We start from the raw sequence: 23,222 nt of genomic DNA, 5'->3' as shown, positions 1-23,222 counted from the left end.
TCTACTCCTTTTCTCCCACTTCCCAGGGGTGTTTCCATCATCACAGGAGCCCTGGGTGCTGCTCTACCCCAGCCAGCCCCGTGCCCAGTCCTGTTTGTGATCACACAGGTCATTGATGGGGGCAGAAACTGCTCATGAGGCTCTTTGTGCTTTATTCAGCTGAAGCGAGGAAGGTGTTTTAGCTCAGTGAACAGAGTAATACCTGGATGCCACATCCTACTACAAAGAGCTTTTTCCCCAGGTTTTGGATTAGAGAAAATGTGAAAAAGCTGCATGACACGGTGTTCTCTGGTGTTGCATCTGAACCCATTTGTAGTTCTAGCTTTTATTTCAACATCTTTGGCCCAGGGCCCTAATAATAACAAGGAAATGGCAAAAGATTGCTTGTTTATGTAACTGTAAACCATGCTGATAGCAGCAGTGGGTATCCTGGCCATACTCTCTCTTTTCTCCCCAGCAACACCAACTGATTTGATTTTTTCCTGAGAAAGATGGGAAGAAAAGCTCCAGCAAGGCCAAGAAATACGCTGTATATTTAAAAATAGGTTTCAAGATATATTTTAGCTTATGTGATGGGAAAGCAAAAGTCAATCACCTGAAATAAAGCTGTTTAAAGCTTTCACTCTTATTTAAATTAGGGAAAAAATTCCTGCTAGCTTCATTATGAGTTTTGAATTTGCAGCTCTTTCCTTCAGCATGGTGCCACCCTAACTGCATGCAGGCTTACAAATGTTTTGACTTAATAGTTTCATATTTCTTAAATATGCTTGTATTAGCAGTATTTAAACTAGTAATAACTAATACTAATAATTTCATACAAGAGTAAGAAATGGCAGTAAAGTATTTCAAGTACTTTTTGACTCAAACAGACTTCCCTCACTCTAAACACTCATTTGGTGTTTGGATTTTCCATATTCATATTTCATAGAGGCCAAATAAAAGTGACTAAAGCTTTTAACAAAAAAAAGTTTATTACCAAAATACAATATTAAAGTCAATACGTGACAAACTCCTGTAAAGCAAAATAAATTATTCTACCATTGTACAGTATTCCAGAAGGTAGTTAAAGTAGTACTACAGACTTTGCTTCATCCTTCCAAAGAGTCGCCTATCAGGAACACAATCCTAGAGAGAGCTTAAGGCATGCAGCTTAATGTGCTGGATAACTTTATAAAACAAAACTCATCCTATTTAATAAGATACAGTATCAGAATTAACTGCAGTCTTTACATGTCAGTTTTCTAAATTTTTTTTATACTTTGGCTATAAAAGCAGTGCCATAGTGTTACAATACCTTTTCTTAAAAAAATACATGTACCCATGTCCATGAATATCAAATGCAAATGTAAATTTCTATTAAATATATCTTAACAAATGTTACTTTGAGCACCAACTGTACATTTCTTCAAATGATTAAATAAGTGCTTATGAAAGAGGAAAATACAATAACTCTGACTGAATCCCACTCTGTTTTTCCAGGTCAAGCATAAATCAGGAAGATGAAATATGCACCCATTTTTCAGTACAGCCAAGTATGAATGAAGTTTGCTCTTTAGTGGAAGTACAGGCATTGCAAACAAAGCTGCAAGTTACAGTTCGTATCACAGAATAAAATCTAATTTAAACAAACAGCACGTGAAGAGCTGATCACCTGGCAGTGCTGTGACCAAAGAGACAAAAATAGTTTAAAAGCTTAAAAAAAGGGGGAAATTTGCAGTGTTAATGACTTTGAAATGTGCTTAAAACCCCTGACAAAACATGCAACCAAGCCAGCCATACACTTTCAAAAGCAGATAACCTGAGAAACAATTTGCTTTCAGAAAAACAAAGTCTATAATTATTTCACATGCAGGACTCCTGACAAGTCCCTGGGAATTGTGAGTGGGTAACTAATTGCAAGCAGCATGGAGACAGCTAAAAAAAGTAAAAGTAAATCTCTGTGCATATGGGAAAAAGAATTCTTTGTTGGCATTTGTCAGGACTGATAATGGTTTTTAGAGGCAAGTAGCTTTCCTTATTTTACAGGAACACATGGTCAGAAAGAACAAAGCAACAAGATGGCAAAGAACTGTGAACAGACACATCCTGCTCAGGAATCCTGTGACACACATTCCTGGTGCACTGCACAGAAAGCTGCAGGTGTGGCTTCCACACACACCACAGCTGGTCACTTAGATTCAAGGTTATTGGCTTCTGAAATTTTGGTTCACTGCCATCTCCTTCTTAGCTTATGAATGCAAGTTTTTCCTTTTTTATCTTTCATTAGCTGAGCATCTTTAACATAATTACACAAAAATAACAGTGTGGTAAATATTGTTTCTGTGAATACTGACTGGTACTTTAGCATTACTAGGGATCTCACTGTCCTTTAATTTTTCCAACAAATGGGATTTCTGAGTGAGAAAGTTGAGATATATTCCAGATGATGTAGTATTTTCACATTAATTCTATACTGAAGGTAAAATAGCAGTGTCAGTACGACAGTGTGAATATCCCATTAAAAGTTCATTATCTCTGCTGGAATTTGGGATCATTTAAATAAATAATGTGTTTTTCAAATGTAAAATCCATCTGTAGGAATATGAAAAATAACTATTAACTGAAAATAACGTATAATGAACTTCACATACGCATTTAAGGTATCTCAAAAATTCAACATAAAAACACTTTGAGCTTATATCCTGACCAATTCTTCAAGTCAAATGTGTACTTTCTGCTATCTAATTTATAAACAAAATAATACCTATTTAACCCAAAACAAGTCAAATTGAAGAAATCTCTTGAAAACAAATATCAAATATATTTGAGGTCTTAGTGCTTTTACCCTGGCCTCTACATTTCATGCTGCTTCATGAAGCTGTGACTCCTGTTACTGTTTTCTTTTCCTGGTTGCCACTTCCAGGCAGTGCTAGCACGATACAGACCATGTGCCAGCCTCTCTTTTACAGCTGCAGCTGATTTCTGCTGCCAGAAGGGTGTAAATAAAGGAACCAGAAACCACTGTTTTCCTAAGAGTAAGGAACTTTGTAAGGATTGAGATACTAAAAATCAGGTCACTGCATGCCCGTGTCAGCACTAGGCAAGCTGCTGTGCATCTGCCATTCATCAAAAGCAGGAATAAATACATGCCTGAAGTAGGAAGTTTAAACCTGGCTGCCAAAGGGCTTCTTTGGAAGTGATACTACACTTAATCTTTCAAAAAATTAAGTAGCCAACTTAATCAATAACCTCAACAAAGTTGCCAGGTAACGAGCCAGTATAATAATATTCCACACTGATACAGAGGAGTATCTTCTACTGCCAACTGCTGTAACTGTAAAAAGAACAAACAAAAAAAACCCCACACTGTAATTTTAGATTTTAAAAGGGTGAGATTTCTATGTGTTTCTTAGACAACATAATAATCTCTAATTCCCTTTAACAATCCATACTGTAGGCAGTAATAAAATTTATTCAGTAAGTGACTGGATACAGTTAATACTTTGTTTGCCATTTCTTTTTTTAAATATGATTTTCTACAGAAAGATTATCTTTCAGCTCATTATTTCTACAGTTACAGCTCTGACAGACAAGTGGGAAATTTGGCCAGCCAGTGGCATTTCAAGGATTGCCAAAGCACGTAGGTGTTCCTGAAAATTCCAATTTGTGCTCACCTACATCTTTTGGAATCTACATAGCTTTAATCTACATCACTTTGTGGCAATTACTGTTAATATCTTGTTCTCATTAAAAACATTGCTCATCCATACTGCAAAGTAATCACCACAAATGGAAAAGTGACATTATAAGCTTTTGCTTTTTGAAATAAATGTCTGAATGTGTCAAGAAAACCATGAAGAAACAACAGACTATTGTTATAAAAATAATCTGTTACACACTATGAGTTGAAAAGACAGGAGTTTTGTAGCTACGATCCAATCAAACAAATAGTTTTTAACAAAATGCTTCTAGGCCCTTCACCTCCTGCTGCTCTAAATCAATGGAAAGGATGGCAGTCTTTGCTGGAAAATGACTTGGGAGTTTGTAAAGCCTTAAAAACAGACTGGGAGAAATGGAACTCCTGTGTGTGCATAGAGCACACCCCTGCCCTGGCCCACCTCCCCTCTCCCCACCTTGCAGAAGCCAGGCAGGGGGGTTTAACAGATCATGTTGTAACAGTTTTATCTGATCTGTTGCCAGATCATCTTTCAAAAAAGAGGGTAAAAACCTTCTTTGCTGAATTCTAGGAAAACAACAAAGAGGGAGGAAGAAAAAAGCTTTTCAAGTGATTCAAAGCTTTCACACCTTTGGGTTTTAAAGAACTGTGCTAATGCATTATTACTGACTAGTACCTGACAGGAAAAGAAAAAAAACCAACAATCCTAAATTCTTGGCACCATATAAAGAAGTAACAGATTAAAATGGATGGTTCTATTCTCCACACCTTGTATTTATCTCTTAAATGATTCATCAGTCCCTGGTTAAAACACTGTACTCCTACTGAAACAAGAACTCAGGATGGGAAATCAAGTTTTGCTTGCAATTCTTCTCTTTAACAAGTTTCTCAGCCAAAAATTAGCAAAGAAAGAAAATATTCACTCTAGGAAATCCTCCCTTAACTTACTGCTCCACCTAGTTTGTATTCTGAGCCGTGCTGTGCTCCTTGTTTAGAATGATGTTTATGATTTCACCCTCATGTTCTTTCATATGATCCAGCAGATTTTCTTTGTTGGTAGACTCAAAACCACAAATGCAGCAGCAGAAGAGAAGAACACAGTATTCTGTGCCAAGGTGGGGTAGAGTGGAGTTCTTTTCTAAACTGCATGAGGTATTCATCAAGGTAGGTTTTTCATTTTCATCAGAACCTGAAATTTCATTTGTAGTCTGGTTAATTGACTCTGTAAAAGACACCAGGTTGTCTGAACTTCCTAGTACAGGTACTGTACTTTCATCAGTGCCTTCTAATAAGGTTTTGTCAGTGAGCTGTCCTTGAAACCTGAAATAATAATAAAAAAAAACCAAAACAAATATTAAAATATACAGCTGTTGCTTTTTGATAGGAACTTTATTTTGGGTCAGGGTTGGGTCTTTTGAGAGATAACAGGGCTTGACAGTAAATCAGACATACCTGCTGCTTTGTGAAATCGCATCATTAATAGCCTTGTTCACTTGTTCATAGTTATAATTTTGGTCACTTGCATGTTTCCACATGTGGGACTTCAGGGATGGAGGATGGCTACATACATATCCACAGAGAGAACATCTGGGGGGAAAATGGAGAAGGAAAAAGAGAAACATTTAAAAGTTAAATTTTATTAGTTTAGTAATGGTTTAGAGTTCTTCCAAAAGGATGAGTAAGCAGAGTGATCCATGTGAACCTTCTTCTTGGTCCCCCTTTTCAGTTTCATAACTGGGTCATGTTTGCAAAGTTTCATCCTGAAATATAAGGCTATTTTTAGGGTCTGAGAACTTTTTAACTTAATTTTTTTGATTTCCTAAACAACTGAATTGACATCTTACCTGTTTGCCTGATAAAACTGTTTAAACACTGCAGCATTGCAGTATTTCTGCTGAGTGCAGAAACATGACATCTGGCAGGGAGGCAGTGAGCTCTCTCTGTCATTGCTCTGAACCAAGCAAGAACTGTGTAATTAGTACTAATTACATCAATTGAACTAAATAAGTCTTTCCTGGTATAGCAGGTATTAGTTTATTAAGGATCACAGAGTTGTTGAAGTTGGAAGAGACCTCTTGAGGTCACACATCCAGCCCCTCAAGCAGGATCAGGAGGTTGCTGAGGGCAGTGTCAGATTCTGAATATATTCACAAATCAAGATTCAGACAGGTGATCATTTTCTCCAGAGTTTTCCATCAGCTCTGGTACCACAAGACTAAATTTTCTATTTCCCTGTAAAACACCATCTTATACAGTAAAGAACAAATCCTTGAAGAATAAATCCTATTTACAGGGAGATGTAGCATGTATTTATGGACAGCAATAACCCAAGACTGATCAAATCCTGTATAACCCTTTTCATGCAGATATAAACATCAGAGGAGGTTTTTTTACATGTTTTTTATGCTGATAAATTAGTCACCTCAGCATGAAGGAGATGAGTGATAGTGCATGACATCACTTCAGAGCAGGATCTGTCTTTTTGTCTTTTGGATAAAAAAGCTATTTTGCTCAGCTGCCTGCTCCTTTAGAAGGCTTCAGTTCCCCAAGTCCAATGGAAAAGATCAGAATCAATCAAAGGTGACCTTGTGCTAATAAATTATAACTAGGAATGCATCTCTGCTCGAGCAGCGTGATCCCAGTGTGTTACTATGATGAGTCTGTTAAAATTACCACAATACAAGTCAGTTTTTGTAAATTTTTAAGACTTTTTCAGAAATGTAACCTGGAAACACAGTAAGGCCTACATAAAACCATATTAAACACTACAATTCAGTCAGATTATATGACTTTTCTTAATGACAGTATAGTCCAAAATGCCCTGCAAATAATCATACACAGGAAACTATTTCTGCTCAGCAGAAGATTGCAGGGAACAGCAAAAATCCCCCAAGTTAGGGGAAAGCACAGTATTACCTTGCTTATGGAGCAAGGTAATTCTGTCCTGCTGGGCAACAACAAGTGTGTCCTTCTAGCTCACTTTTCTCTACTGATTTGGATTGTAGCATGCTATTTGTCTCCTTCCCATCTAATTTGGAGCCTTACAAAGACAATGGATGCTTTCAAAGATAGCTGAGTGTATTCTCAGATTGGGAATCTTAAGATCTCTAATAAGGCTGTTACAAAATACATCATTAGATAAAAGGCAGACCTTGTAGTTAAATTATAGCTAAAATTAGGCCAAAATAATTTTTCTGTAAAACACAAAGATCAACAAATAATCTTAATTTCATTTAATGTGCCCACTAGTCTCACCATAGCTATGATTTTCTGTGCCACTAACACTGTTTGGTCAGTGGTTTGGGAATACAATCAATGAAGCCACAGCCCAGCGTCCATTTTTAGCCCTTTTTAAATACTTTCGTTTTTGGAAGCTCATTCATTTACTCAGGTGATTTACTAATAAAATTTACTTTGCTGAGAACAGTATCTTTTGAAGCCAAAACTGTTGGCTATTTTAGCATACAGTTCAAAACAGACACAGAAACTCCAACAGCTTTTAGCATACTGCACTACAGTTAATGATCATATACTTACAGTATAGGCAACACTTTCTCAGAGAAACACATTTTTTTACCACTGAGTTTAGTAGTAGAAGCCTTTCTATTCCATAGCATGACCTGCCCTACTGCTTGATTTGTGCTGAATTATTAAACTTCACTGTTCAGGTGTATTCTACATGGATATACTGAGGAAACAATTATCATGCAGCTTTGGATGGACTAATTCCTTGAGGATCAGGGACCAAAGTGTGGAGGTTTCCAGTAATCTGTGGTAATACCAAGAGCACGCAGCAATACTGTAGAAAGTATGACAGCTGAGCAAATAGAACTTAATGCTTCTAGGAACATTTTGGGGAAAAATGCAATGGAACAACTTTTAAGTTGTAGAAGCAGCTTTTCTTGAAAAGAAACCTCTATGTGAGTGTGCTTAATTTGGATTCTTCATATTGCCCATAAAATCTTCCACTAAAAATATTCAGAATATTCCCAATTTTCTTTCCCTTCCCAACTTCTGTTTTTTATTCTAAATTAGTAGTAGACAATTAGACTTATTTGTGCCAATTTTCTCATATATCTAGAAACCACCCATGTCTATGGACAGACTAAAAGGGACACTCATCACTTCATGACTATTCATATTAAATCTTAACTAGGTGATGCCAACCTGGATTCTAACTGACATGTACAGGCAAAGGCTGTGCTTAGACTGGGATATTAAACAGAGCCAAGGAACATTCCTACATACTGGAATTTACCCATCTATAACGGTAAATGTGAGAAGTGCCATGGCATGGGTTTGGCTCATACAATCTCCTAAACAATTCCAGGCATGCTTAGGTAATTAATACAGCCCAGAAACTACTTGCCATAGGCAGTTTGTGTGCAACCACCACATTCTGGAAAGCAAAAGCTGAACACTGTCCCAGAGGGAAGTCACAGACATGTTTAATCAGCCAGCAGAAGCACTGCCTGGGAATGCCATGGCAAATCCATCAAAAAACCCCAAACAACCCCAAACAACTCCCTGGAACGAAGAATGACTCTGGGAGGGAAGGGAGCAGAATGTGAACCCTGCTTTAACATAACAAAACCCCCTGTGGCAGAGCAGTTTGCCACATGAGCCCCGTTACATACTTGTACTGTTCCAAGAGCTGCACTGCCTGATGCTCCTGGGGGTGCCGCCTCATGTGGCACTTCAAGCTATTCATATTTGTGGTGGCGAAGTCACACACGCGACATCTGAAGAGACAACAACAAGTGAACTAATCTGACAATTCACTGCTGACACTGCTCCAAACCTCAACAGCTATGAGAATCACCTGGAAAGACTTCAGCTGAGGACTAACAATATCTACAGAACTCCAAGTCATGAGTTAACCTGCTGTTGTTGGGCACTGAGAATCTTTTGCAGCCCAAAAAAGCCTCCACCTTTCAGCAAGCATCACTAGGCATGCAGATTGTGTTTCTCCCTGAAATCTCTCTCGTGCTCCTCTCCTGATGTGGGTAAGCATCACTAAATGCAAGGGAGGTGAGGATGGAAGGTGCAGCCCTTGCAAAGGCACAATGCTCCCCTGTGAGTTACAGGGGACAGTATGTGCTCTACTTAATGCACCAGCAATGTTCTCATGACATTGTAAAAGCCAAATCAATACTAAAACATCAAGTTCCAGGGCTTTGTTGCTGAAAAAGAAGTCAGTGACGAGATCAACATATTCAGATTTAAGTGCCCTAAGTGTGTCATATCATGCCATTCAAATTTTTTTTTTTTTTACTTCTGTCACAATATCTTTGTATAAAACCAATACATAAAGCAGCCTGGATCTAAATTCAGATCCATGGATTTAGATCCCGAAGTATTACACAAATTCCTTGTTATTCATAAATATCAGTATACTACCACACAACCTTCCTGTATCTAGCATATTAAAACAGAAATCATCAAGCTCAGCTAAAACTCTTATGTATTTGTTTGAACTTCAGGTGTTCCTTCTTTTTTTGAAATGGTAAAATGCCAAGTTATAAAGTCTGGTCTATAGTGTAAAACAGTTTGAGACTACAGGATACCTAGCCTGAGAATACTCACTGTATTTTTGAAAGGATTTAATTGTGCAGTATTAAAATCCAGAACATATCTAATCTACAAAACCATATCATTTAAGGCCCTACAGCTTAGTTTCCAGCAAGTTTTGTCAAACAAATAATAAATTATGTTTACAGCTCTCAAAATGCCAGCAATATAGTAGATTACTGTTTGATACTATAGAAGGCTTGAGGAATTCATGTTTCAGAAGGAGAAATACCATAAATACTGGATCATTACGGTTTTCAGACTGTGGCTTAAGTATCCTGCCAGATTTTCAGATTTGTCTAAGGGGTTTATGAAAAAATAATAAGAGAAGCAAGGCAGATGGGTCGGTTTGTATTTAGTATGCAGCAGTCTGTATCACCAATGGAAAATTTCCAAGGGTTCCTAAATCAAAACAGGCTGCTAACACCAATTTGAAAACTACCATGTACAAGACACTCTACAGTATCTGCTGCTCCAACCTCACTAAGTCATAAATAATGGCAATAGTGAAGGTTCTGAGGAAAAAACAATCTATTTGTATTCCACACTTGCTCTCTGAGTAAACATCTTGTGAATTTTTGCTGGTGTTATGGGATATCATTATAATGCACAAATCAAAATACAGCACGTCTTCAGGGCTTGTTTATTCAAAAGAGAAAGTCCCTGACTTAGGTCAGCATTTCAAGGTGTTGAGTTTCCAGAATTTACATTAAAGATAGAAGGTTACATTAAAGATCAGCTCAAACAATCTATTGACTCAGATCTATTTTCTAGCCACTAGAGAGGGACAGAGATCCACACTGAATGAGCACAGATTGAATTTGGGGGAATTTATGCAGCAACCTATAGGAAAATGCAGGATTTATTTTTTTGCTGGGGACCTCAGTTGTAGTATCACATATGGTTTTAGATACCCAAGTTCCTATATAAATCCATAGGATACCCTTGTAGAAAATTTATAAAATATGATCCTAAGTGAGTATGTTACTATTGTTAGAAACCAGTAAAAGAGATGAGGCAATTGGTGACAAGGGCAGAATTTTTCTACACTCTGTAGCAGCCAATGTATAAAACAGTAATATAGTAATATGACAATGGAGAATATTTTGAAATAAAGCAAATCCAAAATGAAGTTAAGTGTGCAAGGGTTTTGAGAAATATATTATTACTACTAGCCAAAATCCAGTATTATAACATAATTATGTTCCTTTCCACATGTGAATGCTTCAAACTGAAAACAAGCAGCGGACTGCCACAGCAAAAGATGCATTCTGGAAAAATTAGCAAATCTTAATTACATAGTTTGAGTCAGCCAGCAAGTGTGGCTCCTTCAGCAATTTGCAGTAAAAGAATGTAACTGCAGCTCTTTAGTAGCACCTCTCCCAGGTGCAGGAGCAGCTCAGTGACCCTGCTGGGGCCAGGCACTCACCTGTATGGCTTATCCGAGTTGTGGATGCGGCGGTGATTCCGGACACCCACGTAGGTGGTGCTCGTGTACTCACACACATCACACCTGAACAGCTTCTGCACTGAAGACTTGCCTCCTATTGAAACAAAACCCAAGGCTTTAGAGAGCTGCACCCAGCCTGGTAAGGAATTCTCAGTTTATAACTTCATCACAACTGAATTGTGAAACATGGATTAACACTTTAAAGTAATAGTTTTGAATGTCCATAGATATTTAATACTTTTAAAGCATTAAACAGACAATGGACATAGAGGTAATAAAGGTATAGTTTATTTTACCATACTGTTCTGCATTTGCCCTGCCATTTACAGGAATTATTATAATTTTAGGAAAACACATTCTTTTGCTCTATGTGGACACTTCCTTCTCCCTGCAATTGGGTAAAATCCTGTGTTACAGTAAAAAGTGATAAAATGTGGGACTGCTGAACCCAGCAGTTTCACTGCTTTGCAGAATGCATCAAATCAAAGGACAAGATGGGGGCTGACAATGGATGAGTTTCAAACTGACAAACACAGAAAATAAAAGTGAAAGACCTCTCGAAGCCTCTAAATCCTCTTTATCATCCACATACACTCACATTTTCTGAAAGATATGAAATGAGAAAAAAATAGATAGTGACCAGATGTCTTAATAAATAATTTGGAACTTCTCCAAATTACTCAAAAGCAACTGTAACAAAAGTATTTTTTTCTTTCCAGAATGAAAAAATTCTTAAAAAATTAATGGTTGCAGAGACAAAGGCCAATGACTCCTTAAACACAGGAAAATGTGTGCTCATGAGTGCACAGTTGGAATATTTTTGAGAAGTAAGTGTGTACACTTTAACAGCCCTGTTCCTGCTCCCTCACTGAATAATGGGACTGATCTGGGTTAAGATATTAACATTTGGGAAGAGGGGTGGCATTTTTTAATGCAGGTAATTCTACTATTCCAGCCTAGCATGCTGTACCTCAATGCACTTTTTTTTTTTTAGGCTGAATTTTCTCATTATCAAAACAATTAAGAGCCATAATGGTGAAACTCTTTTAAGGAGACATTTCTTTTCCCACAGGCAGGTACTGAATTATGCCAAAAAGGGTTCTAGATATATTATTCTGATGAATACAGTCAGACAGCTAACTTCAACAGTAAGGGAAAATTACAACTAATTAAGCTTTCACTACAAAATTTAGCACTTTTGGTTCAAGATGCAAAATAATTAGGAAAGGCTGATAACCCCAGAGGGTTGTTGTGAAGAATATATGGTATATCATTTAAAATAGCAGTCTGAATGCAAAGACGGTGAAATAAAATTGGAATATTTCTGTGTGTATTGAGATAACTGAAAATACATTTCCTAGATTTCATTTTAAAATATGACACAATGCTCACTCTTTAGCATTCTTATAAGAAATAATATGGAAGTCATATACAACAGGCACTCTTTGCAAGTCAACCTTAAAGCAAAATATATTGGAATTTTTCCTACAATATGCTCATAGAGTAAAATTTATTAGTTTTATTTTTCATTTAATGCAAAAATTATCAAAACAATCCTAATTATTTACTTGAAGAGTTTAGAATTTATGTATCTGCATTATTCTTTTATGAAAACACATTCATATAGGAGACCAAGTGGATCAAGGGCACTCACTGGGCTGCAGATCCATGGGAGAGCAGGGGCTGTGCTCTGCTTGAAGGGGTTTTCCATCTTAAATTCTGCAGCTTGAGAATAAACTGCTTCTAAATGCATTTTCTGTTATGAATTTGGTATTTCAATGGGCAGGCAGTTTAAAACCAACAGTATCTAATGAGATTTTTAAAGCATTATGCAAACATATTAGCTACAGCACAGTTCTAAGAGGCTCACACCCAGCAGCACACACTTAGGAGCAATTATTTATACCAATCACTACTTTATATTTATTCCTTCCACAAAATGCACATAAATTATAATACATCACATAATCTCTTGCTGTTACAAAATAGCACTTGTGTCCCTCACCCCCTGCACTGCCTTATTCCTTGAGGTTTTGGGGCCTGTTTTGCTTTCTGGATGGAGAATATCAGGTCTCCTACAAGTGAATATGGAAATGACAGATCTTTCTTGCAGCAGCAGTAACAGGTGCTCCTGTAATGCTGCTTATTACCCTATTCCTTCATTATTAGACATTTACAATCCAATCATATCCAGTGTCATAATGCTCCTTTTAATTTATTGTACAACCATGATGAATAAAGAGACTTTTAGGACTAACTATTTCATAAACAAGAAATGAAACTGTTCCAGCTCAGGCATCTTTCACATAAACAGATGCTATGCCATAAACTTCTTTGTTTTGTGTTGCTTTATAGGGATGACATCTGTTTGACAAGAGATTGCTGTGCTGCAGTGGTGCTGCAATTTGATTATAAATTGGTTCTGAAATAATTTAAGCATTCCACAGTATGAGTTAATAAAAGTTTAAAAGGAGAACTGTTTTCATTCAAGCCACATTACTAAATTTCATGTGGGGTAAACAATCAATTAAAGTGCATGGCTGGAACACTTGTATAAGATAATAATGAGAAAAATATTTATAAAAACATCTCCAAATTAATTGAAAACAGGCAGATTTCTTGAACAGAGCCTTCCCTTTCACGGAAGTTAAATTACAAAATCAGGATATAAACTGTAAAACAACCTCATTAAACATACTAATTTCAAAAGCAGATAGGACTACTGATTTTCACATTACCACTCACATTACCAGGACTGGAGCTCAAAAAGTACAGTATTTCTCCAAACCTGACATGTTTCAGGCATTGCAAGGTAGTTATCCCTGTATCACACATCTTTAGGAACACTGGTTTGCAGCAAACAAAACACTGTCAGAAGTAATAGTCCAAGCTGTGCTTGTAAATATTTGTAACTTGCTAAACTAACAATCTCTTATTTCCTATCACTTCCATTAAAACATTTGTGCTACTGCTTCTGCAGAAAACCCCACTATGTAACAGGAAACATTCCCACTCCCAGCAGACCTCCCTGGCTTTGGATGGCTCTCTCAGGCTTAGGTCCTGGGGATGTACTGAGCACTACAGCTCAATTTCCTGAATTTAAATGTCTTCTGCATTGATGAGAGCAAAAAGGAGCAGGGAAGGGCCATTGTACCTGAGACTGATAAGGTGATTAACTTTTAACTTGTATACTGAAAGCCAGAAGAGGAGGCAGTGTGAGCTAAGAGAGCAGAAGGCAAAGTTGGGAGCTCATTCTGTCCTGACATGTACCAAGTTGTTTTGGGCAAACCATTGCCCATCCACCCTGGCTTGTGCTAGTCAGTGCCTTGTTTCCCAAGAAATTGCATCCATTTCAACAACTTTTGCACTCGCTGAGCAGCTGCAGAGGAAAGAGTAGAGCCCAGAAATTTCCACTGCAACCTAAGTACTATTAGAGTGCACATTTTGCTGTCTAAACAAACAAGAGAGCACAGTTAGGACAGAAAAGAGCTTTGTGCACAAAATGGAAATACTTCAGCTCACAGTTGTTCAGAGACTATCTAATTACTAGTATTTATTCATAATGCTCTAAAATTGCAAAATGCTAATAATTACAGTGCTGCCTTCAAAATAAAAATGCTGTAAATATTTTCAGTAGCTGTAACTCACCAGAGAAGAGGATGTATTCACACTGTAATGATACATGGTGGCTCTCCAGGACACACAAGGGATTTTAAGGCCACATTTTCTCCTAAACTTCAAAATTTGGTGGGTTTTTTTCCCTATTTGATTACCTTAATGCATCAAGGGTTGGTTGGGTTAGGTTTTGTTTTGTTCTTTTGTTGCTGATTATGTTTTGCAAACAAACACTATTAAATTAGAAGCAGATACACAGGTAAACAAACAAAAAGCTCTAAGCAACCTGGTCTAGTGGGAGCTGTCCCTGCCCATGGCAGGGCTTGGAAAGAGAGGAGCTTTTAAGTCCCTTCCAGCCCAAACCACTCTCTGTCTCTATGAAAATGCATACCTACTGTTACCCTGGCAACTCTTACAGATACAGGTTGCATATTTAGAATGTCTTATATTTGCCTCGCTAGGGCTAAAATAAATGACTCGTTTTGGACATTACCATAATTAAACAGAAATTTCTAAACTCAGAAGGGATGGCATTGTATGCATATGCTGACAGCAAACTGCATTACCATGGTGACTTTAAAAAAAAGGCTTTCTTTTGTTCAGGTCATTTGGAAAATACTGCGGCTGCTGAAGGAAAGGAAAATAATATTTTCTTCTTAAAAATCCAGAATAATATTGCACATCAGTTGTTTTTCACAGAAGAAATGCAGAGTTTAATTACTGGGGCTAAAAATATATCACCTAACAATAAACACCACCTCAAGACTGACTATGGTAAATTTTGCCCTCTGGAAAGAACACACACTTAAGGTTATGAACAGGCATGAAAACGTTTCAGCACAAGAGATCTTAAAACCAGTTACACAAATACAGCAAACAAGTAATGTTATGAGTGACTCTTTGTAATTTCAAGTGTAAATATAAACAGTACCTTCTCTATCATCTGCTTCGTTGGAAACTATTAGTTTGTTAGCTGTAGCTGTAGAGAAGAGATCTGGAAGACTGTGTTGTTCTCTTTCATGATTTCGCAGCTGGCTCTGAAAAAACAGTTCCTAATGTTTAAATATGCACTGCAAACATACAGTGATCACTAGGAATATTGCAATCATGTGTGACATTGTTACTCATGCTTTAATGACAACTGATATGAAATGTATGTTAGCATATCTATAGATTACCCCTTAGGTGATTTTACTACAAACAAAACAAGTAAATATCATGAATTAGTAACATAAAGGACTGATGAGAGTGACTGAGAGGATTCTATGATTTGTGTTTATTTAGAAAATAGATTTCCTTCTTTCCCTATTCCCACAGATAAGTGGCCACAGTTCTTCCTCCAAAATTACTGTACTCCAAAAGGAGTATGAGATTGGAGGCTTCTGTGAAAATTAACCCAATTTTCATACTGCCTACTACTACTACTTTTGACTTGCTTAGGGAGTTGAAAGAAGAGAGAGCCTTTTTCTACCCTACCTGGATAGTTTTTCAAACTAGGACTAAATGACAATAAGTATGGGAAAATTTGCATGGCCACTGCCTCCAAGAGGTTCAGCTGTACAGCTGGATACTGATGCAATCTGTCCTGTATTCCTGAGTACTGAGCTGAGTACATAGGAACTCACTCACTAAGGCTTAAAATAGCAATTAGGAAAATGGCAGAAATGTATTATTCTGCTCTGCTGTGTAATCTTTCAAATCTAAGTTCTACAGAACATCCAGAACAACACAACAGTGGAAAAAAGAAAACAAAATTTCTGTTTCAATGTGTCCCATGTTACCCCCAACTGCCACACTCCCAACAGGAAGGCATGTTTGACCATTCTTTTAAGATTTCAGCTGTTAAGTTCTTTGATGTTTCCATGTCTTCCTGCAGTTGCTATGTGTGGGCAGAAAAACAACACGATACTATTATGTCCCTAAGATAATTCTCAGGAAAAAAAAGTTATGCAAGGAAGCCAGGTAATTTCAGTGGGTAAAGCAGAATAATTACAGCTGGACTGTATATTCAGCACGTGCTGCTGGCAATAATCCCTAACAGTAATTACAATGAAGCCAGGGTGTCAGACTGAATTAAGTTAGCAAGAGGGATCACCAGTTGATGCTGTTGTACAGCACAATGACACAAGACTCCGACCTCAGAAGGCTGAAAATGACTCCTTTATTTTTTGGGATGTGCCTCCCTTTTATACTATTCTACACAGACCAGTTTGATTGGTGAAACAAAGACAAACCTCTTCACTCACATTGATCAGACCAGAGGGACATGTAAACATAGGTACAGCTACAAAACCACTTCTCTTGTTTACAAAAAATTCCCTAGGAGAAGAACTTCAGAAAACCAAAACATCTCAGGCACGAAGCGGGGCAACAACCAGTTACTAAAAAAGCAGCAGAAGAGGTTATGGAGCGACTCTGGGCAGAGCCTTACCTTGTAGTGGAAGGACTCCTCGCACTGCTTGCACTGGTACATGCGAGCCTTGCAGTGGTTGATCATGTGGCTCTCCAGGCCCTTGCTGTCGCTGGCGATGTGCTCGCAGATGGGGCACTGGTAGGGCTGGCGCTGGCGGTGCACCCGCAGGTGCTGCTTGATGTAGCCCTTGTTGCCGCTGCTGTAGTGGCAGAGGCGGCAGCGGTAGGGTCGCTCGGCGCTGGGGATGAACTCCACCAGGTTACTGCCCGCCCCCGCCGCCTCGCCCGCGCTTTGGCACTGCGCGTTGTCCTGGAGCTCCTTCAGGATGTCGTCGTCAGAAGCGTTCTGGTCTGTCCTCTCCTTCAGCTTCTCGATGACGGTGAGCAGTGACATGCTGATGCCCATTTTAATTGGCGCTTCCGATAACTCTGGCCTGTCTTTCTTTATCTCGACTATTGCACACTCACTTTGGTTTAAGCCGCTGAACTCCGATGGATCCTTCAGTGAGGACACCACTTTGGGATGAGCCATGCATGGGCCATCAGCTCCTCCCTGTCCTGCACCTGCATCCACAGCATCTTCTCCAGTCAGAGCCCTGAGGCTGGTCTGTGTCAGTTCTGCAGCTCTAATTGGCATTGTAACAAGAGCTTCTGCTGCTAAGGAGTGCAGTCTCAAAGACTCCGAATTTGTCCTCCTTCGTGCAGGAGGCACGTTTTCGTCAGCTGTTACATTTTTATTAGTGCTTAATTCGTTATCTTTCTTCTCGGTGTTATTCCATTCTATTATTACTTCTTGAATTGCATCTGAATGATAAACTTCGTCAGGTTCTTCACAGGTAACAGAGGACTCTTCTGAGATCAATTTCTTTTCTGTTTCAATGTCAGTGTTCATTGAGAATGGCTTTTGTAAAACATTTTCTTCAGCCCCTGGCAAACGCTCCACTATGACATTAACGTGACCCTTTCTATTTGGACTACAACTGATGATTTTCTGTGCTGATGACAACAGGCTGTCAGTTATCAAATTGTCTGGTTCTGTATCTGATACAGTCTCCTCTACAACCTCTGTAGTAGGAGAATGCACCACGGACTCACTCAATATCTCTTCCTCTTTTACATTTGTTCCTACAGGCGATTTACACGACAGTTGCTCAGAATTGCAAATCTGAAGCTGAAGAGAAGGCTCACTATGCATATCAAGTTCATTGTTTTCCAAAGAAAGGACAACTGTATCCACACTATGAGGTGTGTGAGTCACAACTGTCTCTGACAAGCTGGTGGTTTCATTTTCTTCCTCAAAGATGGGGTAGGAGCAATCAACCTCCCCTGCGTGTTTCCAAGCGTGTGTTTTCAACATCCTCTGCTGACCACAGGTGTACCTGCAAATTAAACACCTGTACATGCCATACTGCTCGTAGGTGTACCATTTCCTCCTACCCATTTCAGGCACAGGAGCAGGCTGAGTTGTATCCTTACATTCCAGATTTCCTGTCTGATCAGTCCCTGATTTGACACTTCCTTCCACTGGCCCTTGCAGAAATGAACTGGTGACATTGACACACTGCTGCACTTTTGTCTGGATGCTGTTTTTACCACCATTCTCGTGGTGATTTTGGAAGTGGGATTCAAGTTCTTCTTGGCTTTTGGAGGCAAAATGACATTCTGAGCACATTAATATCACTTCATTTTTCTGCCCATGTTGTTTTATATGTTCTTGCAGAGTTAAGAGCGAAGGCGATAGAAACTTACAGAGACCACACTGGTAGCATGTCACCCTTTTTTTGCTTTGTGGAAGACATTCAGTCACAAAATAATCTGCTTGTAACTCTTCAGTCTTTTGAGTAGCAATCACTGAGAGCTCAATTGCTTTAGCAGGGATTTCACAAAGCTCGTCTGCGTCCAGGGACTGCGCAGAAGCATCGGCATGGGAACGTTTCTTCCCTATTAAAAGGCATCTTTGTGACTTCTCACTTTCAACTATTTTGCTCAGCTTCTGGATAACGTGGATCAGGGGGTCAGTTTTACATTTCCTCTGCTCTTCGCTGCCCTGCAGTGTTGGGCCAATAACTGTTTCAGAAATCAGCACAGCCTCCTGCTCCCCAATATTTGGCATCAATACTGCGATGCTGCTTCCTTCTTCCATAATACCTGGGAGAATGGGGGTTATAAAAAATAAACATTTATACCTGCACAATAAGGAAGATACAGCCCAGTACTATTTACAGTGCTCTCTCTACTAAACACAGATGCCCAATTCCACTAACCTTGTAAAAATCTTCAGAATGGCTACAGAAATAGCCAAAGATATGGGGGACATTTAGTGGATAGTGGCTGCTCTTCACTACAGATGGAGAGAGTAATTCCAAGAGAGCCTCCAACAGGCTGCCTCCAAGTTGTACAAGGGCAAGACAATTATTTTCAAGTGTGAGCTGAAGAACAATGTTACAGCTATTCTCTTTTTCTTTACAAACACCACACATTTGAATGCTAAACATTAAAATATCAATTGACAGTAACTGGCATATTGATGTTTAAAAGCATGGTATGATATAAAAATTATTTCTAATGTACTTTGATGCACCAATGCTCCTAAAGCAAATGACAATTTGCACCAAGGTAATTTACAAAAATAAGCAGATTTTTTTAAAATGTCGGATGAAAGTAATTCTGGCATTTACTTGCATTAGTAATTTTGCTATGACTATTTTAAAGACCATTCAAATGTCAAATCATACTTTTCATTTTAAATGTCATTTTCTAGAAAACTTATTAATTGCCGCTTTTTCTACAATTTCTTAATTGTAGGGAAAATCAAGGGGTACGAAAGTTATAAAGAACTATTCTTTTATGTTTTGAGGGAAAGCTACAGGCAGTTGCTATTTCCAATTACCCCTCCTTTAAAAATATCAAACCAGAAACCACAGGCAATAATGTGATAGTGTTGGAGGTCAAATTAGAAGCCAATATACAAAACTTTACATGAAAACATGCCTTGTGATGTGGGCAGAGCTGTGGGGTGGCGGGGAAGGAGCTGGACAAAGGTCTTACAGTTAAATTCACTCCTGAAAAAATGTCTAGAAATAACCTATTCAAGTGCCACTACATATACACACACGTTTTATACAAAGTTTTTATGTACGATGTATAAAATTGAGAACATAAAGAGATGATATTTATCAGTCATCCTTGAAAAATTATGCCAAGTTAATTCATGTGGATTTTTTTTTTTTGCAAGAAAGATACAGAGGCCAAAAAAAATTTCCAGAACTGCTCCTAAAACCCCATGAAATCCACTCCTTTCTAGTTATGGATTTAGTGACAGCATTATAATGCACAGACACATGAGAGACACAAGGGTCTCTGGTGCCCCTTTCCCACTACAGAAAAATTCTGGGCAGAACTACCCAAATTACCTCCATCTGCCACCCAACTTACAATTCAGGTTATCATCAGAGCTATCACTATAAGCAAGGTTGATTTTTTAGTATCATCTGCACCTCATGTTAAATATTTCAAGTTGAAAACTATTATTTGAACTATTATATAACTATTTCAGTTATACAATAAAACTGTGCTATTTGTTCCTTACTGTCTGTAACATGTTTTAAAACCATTATGAAAAGTGAACAAACCTGCTTTTTCCCCTGAAAGCAGATTTAATGGAACACTCAAGAGAGTAATGTCTACTTGAAATATTTTCAATTTGAAAATAAGTTAAGGAAAATTGGTGCTACCTTAAATTACCCTCGGTACTTTTAAAATTTTGTAAGTAATGATTTTGCTAAATAGGCAAATATTTTCCCTACCTGAAAACACCTGAAAGCAGCACAACAACTAAGAGGAAAAATCCTCGACAAAAGATCACAAAAGAAATATGCTGCCATATACTACTGCTCTGTCAAAAAGGCAAACAGAGAGCACCTTCACCTGTATTGATTTGGGATGCCTGGAGCTGATCCCCGTTACCAGATGCAAAACTGTGGTATATATGTTAGGTCACTCTTAGAGTTTAATGCTTACTGTTGCAGACTTTGATTTTTAGAGCGATGGGAAGAACTGTGCACAAATTATCACAGAATAACCTGGAAGGATCATCGCGCCCAGCCCCTGTCCCTGCACAGGGTCATCCCCAGGAGTCACAGTGCCCGAGGGCGCTGTCCGAGCGAGTACAGTCATTAACAGGTATCGTCTGGGGATGCCAGAAGGACGCGGAGGGGAAAGTGCAGCCCCAGGAAAAGCCTCCGAGCTGCCCATTCCGGCCGTGTCCGACACCGGCCGGGCCAGGAACGCCTCCGGGCAGGAAAAGCCGAGCGCGCTTTGCACAACCCGCCCCGCAGAGCGCGGTGTGATGGTATCGCGGCTCCTGAGGGCAGGGAGACTCCCGGGCCGGCCCCAGCCCCGCTGCCCGCCCGCTCCGTGCCCGCTCCGGCAGCGCTCCGGGCGCGGGGCAGCGGCGCCGCCCAGCCCAGAGCACGGAGGAGCTGTCCCGCCGGGGAGGCGAGGCGGTGAGAGGAGGGGAGAGGAGGGGAGGGAATGGAGGCAGCCCCGGGCCCGGAAGGCTCCGCCGGGAGCCGCTGCCGCCCGCGGCTCCGCACATGGGCTGAGGCGCGTCGCCCCGGGGCCGGCCCGCCGCCGCCGCGCCTGGCGCCCTGCCTGGTCCCCCACCGCCCGCCGCTGCCCGCCCGCCGCCGCCGCTCCCACCCGCTGGCCCGGGGCCGGCCCGCGCGGCTGTTTGCCGGTAATAACGGAGCAAAGCCCCGGTATCCCGGGTATCCTCACCTCCGGCCGCCGCTTCAAGATGGCGACGATGGAGCCCTTATCACGTGACTGGCGGGCCCGGGTCAGGTGACCGGCGGGGGGCGCCGCCTCCCGTTACCGTGGAGACGGGGGGACAGGCCGGGGGGACAGGCCGGGGGGACAGGCCGGGGGACACGGGACGGGGGACAGGAGAGTGTGTGTGGGAGTGTGTGTGTGTGTGTGGGTGTGTGTGTGAGAGAGAGAGAGAGCGCGCGTGTGTGTGCACGGGACAGGAGAGTGGCTGTGTGTGTCTGTGTGTGTGTGACTGCGACTGTGTGTGTGACGCAGACAGGGGCTGACACGGGTCAGGAGTGTATGTGTGTGTGTGTTTGTGTCTGTCTGTCTGTCTCTGTGTGTGTGACACAGAATAGGGGGTGACACGGGGATAGGAGTGTGAGTGTGTGTGTGTCTCTGTGTGTGTAGGTGTGTATATGTGTGTCTGTGTGTGTGTCTGTGGGTGTGTCTATGTGTGTCTAGGTGTGTGTATATGTGTCTGTGTGTGTGGCTGTGTCTCTGCGTGTGTGTCTGTGTGTATCTGTGTGTGTGTGGGTGTGTGTATATGTGTCTCTGTGTGTGTGTGACACCTTGCCGGGGGTGACACAGGACCCGGGGCCGCTGTGTGCCAGCGGGGCAGTGTCCCAGCCCTGGTGTGTCCCAGCCCTGGTGTGTCCCAGGGTCACTCAGGCTGTCCTGGTGCGGCTCAGGCTTCAGTCAGTCTCTGGTGCTGCCCCTTTGGATGGGATGGGGTTTTGTCAGCCCAGAACCCTCCATATTCCCATAGCCAGGGCCAGCCTGGCAGCTCCAAAAATTGTGAAGTTCACAAAAAGGTGGTTTTTAATTTTACTTTATTTTTTATTTTTTTAATTTTAAATTTATTTTATTTTATTTTATTTTAATTTTTTTTCCCCAGCACGGATTTCAATGGTAACCACGTGTACTTAAAAACTCAACAACCTCCACATTTTGGGACTAAAGCTGTCAAGAAGGCTTAGCAGTTTGAAGTGGGCAGAAATTCAGAGTTTTATATTTATACACTGCGTGTCATGGGCTACCTTGGGAGCTGCTTACCAGGGATGTTACATATGGTGAATTTGTGAGAGATTTCATGTAGACTGAAAAGTCAGGGCAGCCATGAGCTTCTGAAAGTGATTTCAAATGTGGCTGGGTGATGGCAAGTAAAATCCAATTGTCATTTCCAGAACGGGGGTTGAAGTGTATTGATGTGGAGATTTGAATTTGGAGGGATCTGGTAAAATTTTATGAACTTTTTGCAAAGTCACTTCCTCCCACAGCTGACAGATTTGTCAAATTTATATTGTTCCATAGATATGTGGTCTTTTTGAAGTATATGATTCTTTTAAAAATATTGTCAAATCAGATATTATCAGATGGATTTGACTATCCTTTCAAAATCTCTAATTTTAGTTTTTAACTCCTTGAATTATAAAGCTCTGTTTAATTATATAAAGTTTTAAGACAATTCAAGTCTTATCCTACAATCTCTGACCTGGTAAGAAAAACTTGGTAAGCCTTTGATAAGGCTTTTTTTAAATAATAAATTGCTGTCAAGAAAATGCAAAGATACAACCTATCTTCTTAACACCTATTAAATGTGTTTAATTAAAGAAAATAAGAGTAAAATTTTAGGCTGTAAAGCATTCACAGTGTCAAAGGTAATAATAATAATAATATTAATGGCAACTTGTTTCAGCTGTTTCTGCC

General features: G+C 39.8%; 1 protein-coding gene across 2 annotated transcripts; it reads right to left on the bottom strand.

The window, feature by feature from the left end:
- Positions 1-973: 973 nt before the first annotated feature.
- Positions 974-21,544, bottom strand: ZNF507 (zinc finger protein 507). Of its 2 annotated transcripts, XM_083869970.1 has the most exons (7): positions 21,483-21,544; positions 16,723-18,851; positions 15,223-15,328; positions 10,656-10,770; positions 8,293-8,397; positions 5,108-5,242; positions 974-4,975 (listed from the first exon to the last, which is right to left on the bottom strand). In XM_083869970.1, exons 2-7 carry the CDS (start codon positions 18,844-18,846, stop codon positions 4,612-4,614), a joined length of 2,949 nt encoding a protein of 982 aa, XP_083726096.1. In that variant the 5' UTR covers positions 18,847-18,851; positions 21,483-21,544; the 3' UTR covers positions 974-4,611. The 2 variants fall into 2 exon arrangements, with proteins under 2 accessions (XP_083726096.1, XP_083726097.1); XM_083869971.1 differs by lacking the exon at positions 8,293-8,397.
- Between the last annotated feature and the right edge of the window lie 1,678 nt (positions 21,545-23,222).

The sequence above is a fragment of the Zosterops lateralis genome (assembly GCF_965231275.1).
Source record: "Zosterops lateralis genome assembly, chromosome: 12".
NCBI classification, from domain to species: Eukaryota; Metazoa; Chordata; class Aves; order Passeriformes; family Zosteropidae; genus Zosterops; species Zosterops lateralis.
The sequence above is the reverse complement of the archived record's forward strand: the minus strand, read 5'-3'. Positions and strand labels throughout refer to the sequence as shown.